The sequence below is a fragment of the Protobothrops mucrosquamatus genome, unplaced genomic scaffold, assembly GCF_001527695.2.
Source record: "Protobothrops mucrosquamatus isolate PMUCROS unplaced genomic scaffold, P.Mucros_1.0 scaffold9645, whole genome shotgun sequence".
Lineage (NCBI taxonomy): Eukaryota > Metazoa > Chordata > Lepidosauria > Squamata > Viperidae > Protobothrops > Protobothrops mucrosquamatus.
The window spans coordinates 5,898-13,093 of NW_015395433.1; the positions used below are offsets into that span (position 1 = coordinate 5,898).

Sequence of the window (7,196 nt, forward strand, 5' to 3'; positions counted from 1 at the left end):
TCAACGGCGGCTTGGCCGCCCCCGAGGGAGACCCCCGCCCCGCTCTCCCCTTGGAGGACAACCTCTTCTTGCCCGCCAAGGAGAGCAAGCAGCCCAGCCCGGCCCAGACCACGGAGATCTTCCAGGAACTGCAGCAGGAGTGCATGAAGCACCTCAAGGTGCCCCGGGGTGGACCTTCCGGGGCCGCCGTCCCGAGTCCGGGAGAGGACAAGCCACGGGTCCCTCCTCGGGTGCCCATCCTGCCCCTCCCGTTCCGGCGGAACGAGCCCGGCCGTTGGTCCGGAGACCTGTCGCCGGCCTCCGGAGGGGAGGAAGACCGTCCTCCCCAGATCCCACCCCGGGATCGCTTGTCCCAACCGGGATCCAGAACTCCCAGCCCCAGGTCCCTGCAGGGCGGGTCTCCCCAGCCGCGAGCCAACCTCTGCTCCCCGCTTTCTCTGGGGGGCTTCCTGTCCACCTCGCCCGGGAAGCCGCCCATGCCCACCACCCAGAGCTTCGCCTTGGACCCCAAGTACGCCACCCCCAAAGTCATCCAGGCCCAGGGGAAGGAGTGCGCCAAGGGCCCCTGCATCTTGCCCATCGTCAAGGACGGGCGGAAAGTCAGCAACACCCACTACTATCTCCTCCCGGAGCGCCCGCCTTACCTGGACAAATACGAGAAGTTCTTCAAGGAGGCCAAGAGCCCGGAGGGAGGAGGCGGCGGCGGGCCGAGCCGAGTGGTCAGCACGGCCACGGTGCGGCCCATGATCCAGCAGCAGCAGCAGTCGCCGGCCCCGGCGGACTACAAAGCCAACTTCTCGGCCAACAATAGCAACAGCAGCGTCAAGGCCACCTGTGGCCTCCAGAAGATCGTCTACGAGGGTTCGGAAGGCCCTCGGGGTTCGGAGAAGATACGGCAGGTGAGTGGTCCTCTCGGGCGGGGCCGCCTCGCGGGAGCTGGAGGAGCAGGTGGACCGGGGTGTGGGGGTCCTGGGGGGCTCCCTGAGCTGGGTGGTTTTTCTCGCAGACATTTCATGACCCAACTACGGAACGTCATCAGGGCTAGAAGGGAGAGGGGGTTTCATTTCAACTCTTGAGTTACAAATAGACTCCTCGATTGGAGCGACCCCTGACTTCCCGTCACTCGGAGTCCCTGGTGGCCTCCCCTCCAGAGAAGTCACCAGAGAGTCCTTGCCCAGGTCACAAATCGGCGTGAAGCCCACCGATCCACCATGGCGGTTGTAGGTTCCCACAACACTTAACTGGGCCTACAGTAAACTAGCTCATCAGGATGGATTTGATCTCCATTAGGGTTTGAAGGCTGCACCTTTGCCTTAATTGTCTTATGCTCCCTTCCCTTCCCTCCTCCCCTTCCTCCTTTTCTCCTCCCTCCGTTCCTCCCTCCTTCCTTCCTCCCTCCGTCCTTCCGTCCCTTCCTTCTCCCTCCCTTCCTCTGTTCCTTTCTCCTTCCCTCCTTTCCTCTGTTCCTCCTTCCTTCCTCCGTCCTTCCATGTGTCCCTTCTCCCTCCATTCCTTCCTTCCTCCCTCCTTCCTTCTCCCTCCCTCCCTTCCTCTGTTCCTTCCTCCTTCCCTCCCTCCCTTCCTTCCTCTGTTCCTTCCTCCTTCCCTCTTTTCCTCTGTTCCTCCTTCTCTTCCTTCCATGCGTCCCTTCTCCCTCCCTCCCTTCCTCTGTTCCTTCCTCCTTCCCTCCTTTCTTCCTTCCTTCCTCCTTCCTTCCTCCTCCCTCCCTCCATTCCTTCCTTTTTTCTTTCCTCCTTCCGTCCCTTCCTCCCTCCCTTCCTCTGTTCCTTCCTCCCTCCCTCCTTTCTTCCTCCTTCCCTCCCTCCCTCCCTCCTTCCGTCCCTTTCTCCCTTCTCTCTCTCTCCCTCCCTCCTTCCCTTCCTCCCTTCCTTTTTTCTTTCCTCCTTCCGTTCCTTCCTCCCTCCCTCCTGTAGCAGCGGAGTGGTTAAAAATGCAGTATTGCAAGCAAACTCTGCCCATTGCCAGGGGTTCAATCCTGACCGGCTGAAGGTTGCCTCAGCCTTCCATCCTTCCCAGATCCATAAAACGAGGACCCAGATTGTTGGGGGGGGGGAGTAATACGCTGACTCTAAACTGCTTAGAGAGGGCTGTAAAGCACCATGAAGCGGTGTATAAGTCTGCGTGCTGTTGCTGCACAGATGTTGCCCAGCTGCACCATCTTGATCCCCTTCGCAGGTCCAGGAGACGGTGCACGGGGTCACCACCGAGGAGTGTCAAGCCGCCCTGCAGAATCACAGCTGGAACGTGCAGAAGGCTGTCCAGTACCTGAAGGTAGAAACATCTGCATGGAGCATTTCTCCTCCTCCTGGCGCAAGGAACAGGAGGGGGATTTTTTGAGTGTGTATGTGTGTGTGTGTGTAGCCCTAGCCCAGAATAAATCAAATGGAAACTGAAAGCAACCCATGAGGAAGATTCCTTTTGATCATGAAGTTACAGACCAGCCTTCCTGATCCTGTGGGGTCCTTGGTGCTGTCTGACCTTGGTTTTCCTGCAGACGTTTCATCACCAAACTAGGTAGCATTTTCAGTGCTAGAAGAATAGAGTAGACTAGGGTAGGGTAGGGTAGGGAAGGGAAGGGAAGGGAAGGGAAGGGAATGGAGTGGAGGAGTGGAGTGGAGTGGAGTGGAGTGGAGTGGAGTGGAGTGGAGTGGAGTGGAGTGGAGTAGAGTAGAGTAGAATAGAATAGAATAGAATAGAATAGAATAGAATAGAATAGAATAATAATTAGAATAGAATAGAGAAAAGGAATAGATTGGAATAGAATAGAATAGAATAGAATAGAATAGAATAGAATAGAATAATAATTAGAATAGAATAGAAAATAGAACAGAACAGAATAGAATAAAATAGAATAATAATTAGAATAGAATAAAAAGGAACAGAACAGAAAACAGAACAATAGAATAGAATAGAAAATAACAGAATAGAATAGAATAGAATAGAAAACAATAGAATAGAATAATAATTAGAATAGAATAGAGAAAAGGAATAGAATAGAATAATAATTAGAATAGAATAGAGAAAAGGAATAGAATAGAATAATAATTAGAATAGAATAGAGAAAAGGAACAGAACAGAAAACAACAATAGAATGGAATGGAATAGAATAGAAAATAACAATAGAATAGAATAGAAAATAATAGAATAGAATAGAAAATAACAGAATAGAATAGAATAGAATAGGACCTTGGAGGTCTTCTAGTCCAGCCCCCTGCTCAAGCAGGAGAACCTACACCATCTCAGACAAGTGGCCGTCCAGTCTCTTCTTAAAAATCTCCAGTGATGGAGCGCCCACGATTTCTGGTGGCAAGCTGTTCCACTGGTTGATTGTCATCACTGTCAGAAGGAGGAGGAGGAGGAGAACTGTGGGCTGTTTTCATGTCACCCCTGGTCCTCCTTTTCTCTTGGCCGTACCCAAATCCTTACAATGTTTTTGTCTCCAGGCCTTTAACCCTCTGAGTTGCTCTCCTCCCCACTTCTTCCAAAGTCCCAACATCTTTTTTTGTAATGTGCGGTAGCCACCTTGGCTGTAGTTTTTGTAATGCGATGCTCTCTCCCGCCTGCCCCTCCCTCGTCTGCAGGTTGAGCAGCTCTTCTGCCTGGGACTGAAGACGCGGCTGGATTGTCACAAAGTTCTGGAGATGTTCAACTGGAACTTGGAGCAGGCCAGTTCTCACCTGCTGGACCCCTACACCGCCGGGCAACTCAAGTAAGGGGAACCATGTGGCACGGCTGGCCACGATCTCTTCCGGAAGGGAAGCTTTTTCTCCTTGCCAGGATGTGAGCCTACAGCAGGGGTCTTCAAACTGGGCCCCTTCATGACTCGTGGACTTCAACTCCCAGAATCCCTGAGCCAGCATGGGGGAATTAGGGCCCCTTCATGACTTGTGGACTTCAACTCCCAGAATTCCTCAGCCAGCTTCCATTTTGTTTGTTAGATTTAAGACAGGGGTCTTCAAACTTGGCTCTTTTATGACTTGTGGACTTCATTTCCCAGAATTCCTCAGCCAGGCACGCTGGCTGAGGAATTCTGGGAGTTGAAGTCTGCAAGTCATGAAGGGGCCAAGTTTGAAAACAGGCGGTCTCCCATCCGGGTACAGGTAGTCCTCGACTTAACGACGGTCTGTTTAGTGACCGAAGTTACAACAGCATGGGAAAAAGGGACTTAAAGACCATTGTTCACGCTTAATGACTGTTGTAGCCTCCCCATGATCACGGAATCAAAATTCAGATGCTTGGCCACTGCTTCATATTTACAGTATGACGGTCACAGTGTCCCCCCGGGGCTCATGTGACCCCCTTTTTTGCGACCTTCAGACAAGCTAAGCCAACGGGGAAACAGTGTTACCTGCTTAACAACGGCAGCGATTCACTTAATGTCTATAGCAAGTAAGGTCGTAAAAGGAGGCAAAACTCACTTCGCAACTGTCTCACTTAGCAACGGAAAGTTTGGGGCTCGGCTGTGGCCGTAAGCCGCGGAGTACCTGTACTTTAGTGGCTTCATTCAGTATTTTGGATGAATCTGGCTTGGCTAGCTGGCTTGAAGATCCGTGCAATGCGCGAACTCGGAAAAGAGACAAACTTGACAAGCCAGTAGAATGTGCTGGGTGAATGCCTCCAAGATAAGAAGAGCGGTTCTCTTCTCAGTTCTTCTTTTCCACTGATTTTTTTTTCTCTCCTGTGGATATATTCCTCACTGCTTGCTCCTGGGAGGGAGGGGGGGAGGGGAGGGATGGAGGGAGGATGGAAGCAGAAGGGAATGAAAAGAAGGGAAGGATGAAGGTAGGATGGAAGAAAGGAAGAAAGAATGAGGAAGCAAGAAATGGAGAAGAGGATGGAAGGGAGGGAGGGAGGATGAAAGGAAGGAGAAGGGAATGAAAGGAACGGAGGGATGAAGGTAGGATGGAAAGGAGGGAGGAAGGAAGGAAGGAAGAAGGGAATGAGGAAGCAAGGAAGGAGGGAGAAAAGGATGGAAGGGAGGAAGGAGAAAGGAATGAAAGGAAGAGGGATGAAGGTAGGATGGAATGAAGGAGAAGGAGTGAAAGGAAGGGAGGGATGAATGGAGGATGGAAGGAAGAAAGGGAGGATGGAGGGAAGGAAGGAAGAAAGGATGAGGAAGCAAGGAGAAAAGGAGGATGGAAGGAGGGAGGATGGAAGTAAGGAAGCAGAAGAGAATGAAAGGAACGGAGGGATGAAGGTAGGATGGAAGGAAGAAAGGGAGGATAGAGGGAAGGAAGAAGGGAATGAGGAAGCAAGGAAGGAGGGAGAAAAGGATGGAAGGGAGGAAGGAGAAAGAAATGAAAGGGAGGGATGAAGGTAGGATGGAAGGGAGGGAGGAAGGATGGAGGGAAGGAAGGAGAAAGGAATGAGGAAGGAAGGAAGGAAGAAGGGAATGAAAGGAAGGGGAGGGAGGAAGGAGAAAGGGAGAGAAAGAAAGAAAAAAAAATTCACTTTATTTTCTTTGCTTGCTTTTCATCCTTCCAGACGGTGAATCGTATTCGTCTTCCCAAGCAATGGACCCTTTGGGGGGGGGGAGAGAAATGCCCAGAATCGTTGACCGTCTTCCAACCTTATTGGACCAAGCGTCGCTTTTGAGGCAGTGGATGATGGATCCCGGAGAAGAAGGCGCCCTGCAGCTAGGACTGCCCTGAACAGCCGGCAGGGTCCCACCGCCTCCCGCCTCCCTCTCATCCAGTGACTGTACCCCCGCCTTCCCTCTCTCGGCGGAGGCAGGCTGAGTTGCTTGCGTTCTCCCTGCTTCGGCTCTTAATTCTCGCTGCTGGATTCCTTTTGTAAAGAGAAGTGTTCGCGTTAATATATAAAATACTCTGTTCTATTTTGGAGAAAAAAAGGATGGCCTTTCCACTTGCACGTTCCTCTCCGGGGAAGGGACGGGGGGACGTTGAATCCTTGGGAAGAGGGCCGAAGGGGGGGCTAGCAAACCCCTAAAGGGGTGTGGGGGAGAACCAGTGACATGACATGATTTAACGGTACGTAGGAAAGGCCTTGGGAGACGGAGGAAGGGAAGCTGTCTAGATCAGGGCTTTTCAACTAGTGGTAGGGGTACCACCTGTGGTACATTGGCACCTGGCAGGTGGTACGTGAGCATCCTAGAGAAGTAGTAGCAGGGGAGGGGAATGGGCTGAACCGGTGGCAGCACCGCACAAGCCTGAGCGAGAGACGGCTGGAGCTGCAGGGCTGTCAGGGCTCAGCGGAAGCCCCAGGATCAGCGCCAGGATCCAGCTGGAGCTCAGCGCTGATCCTGGCGCTTCCGCTGAGCCCAGAAGAAGCGCCGATCAGCTGGAATGTTGCAGCCTCTCCAGGGTCTTGTGATTTACATTCAGAGGCTTGGCCACGGATTCATATTTATGACGGTCACAGTGTCCCAGGGTCATGTGAAGGGACCAAAACCTGCTGCAACCCCCCAGCAGACGGGGGGGGGGATAAAAACCAAACACCCCCCACCCCACCCCCACTGCCAATCCTGAACAGAAATGCTCACAACAATGAAAACCTCGGACAGGAGGAAGAGCGCGGCCGGGCGGGCAGGCAGGTGTCTTGCTCGGCTGTGGCTTGGGGGACACTTTTTTCAGTGCCACTGTAACTTCGAATGGTCACTAAGCGAACTGTTGTAAGTCGAGGACTACCTGTACTTCATCACTTTTTTCCCTTTTTTTTTAATTTTTTTTTTTTTGGTCATCAAGTTTTTGACACCTTGCTAGGCGACTGGTGGTCCTCGGATGTTGCCATATCCTAAAAGTGGTACAATGGGTAAAAAGGTTGAAAAGCCCTGATCTAGTCCAACCCCCTGCTCAGGCAGGAAAACCTATACCAGTGATGGTGAACCTTTTAGAGACCGAGTGCCCCAAAACTACACCCCCATCCCCGTTCCTGCTCCGCCCTGCCCACTGGGCCACCCACCACCTCCACGGCCTGCCACAGATCACCCAGGCAGCCCAGCAGCGCCATGGCGGTCACGCCCTCCGCCTGTGCCCCGCAGCATCATCTGTGCAGGATGGGGCGCAAGGGGCAGAGTCTTGTCCCCGTTGCCCGGCTACCATGTCCTTGGCTGGGCTGCTTCGCATGGGCTGCGCCCAGGGGTGACTCTCCTCCGGGGGGGGCTGCTGGGGAGGAGGGGGGCCGTGGGAGGAGGCGGGGCTGGGGAGACAGTGCAT

The 7,196-nt window shown here is 53.0% G+C and overlaps 1 protein-coding gene across 1 annotated transcript in view; it reads left to right on the top strand.

Annotated features, from left to right (window-relative positions):
* The window catches only part of LOC107301027 (activated CDC42 kinase 1-like), a gene marked incomplete at its 5' end in the record, with an annotated part of 9,629 nt that extends 4,110 nt beyond the window's left edge, over positions 1–5,519 (top strand). The window contains 4 exons of the mRNA XM_015830297.1: positions 57–899; positions 2,197–2,292; positions 3,603–3,730; positions 5,506–5,519. Coding sequence (XP_015685783.1) covers positions 57–899; positions 2,197–2,292; positions 3,603–3,730; positions 5,506–5,512 — 1,074 coding nt within the window. The remainder of the gene's footprint in view (positions 1–56; positions 900–2,196; positions 2,293–3,602; positions 3,731–5,505) is intronic.
* Positions 5,520–7,196: the final 1,677 nt, after the last annotated feature.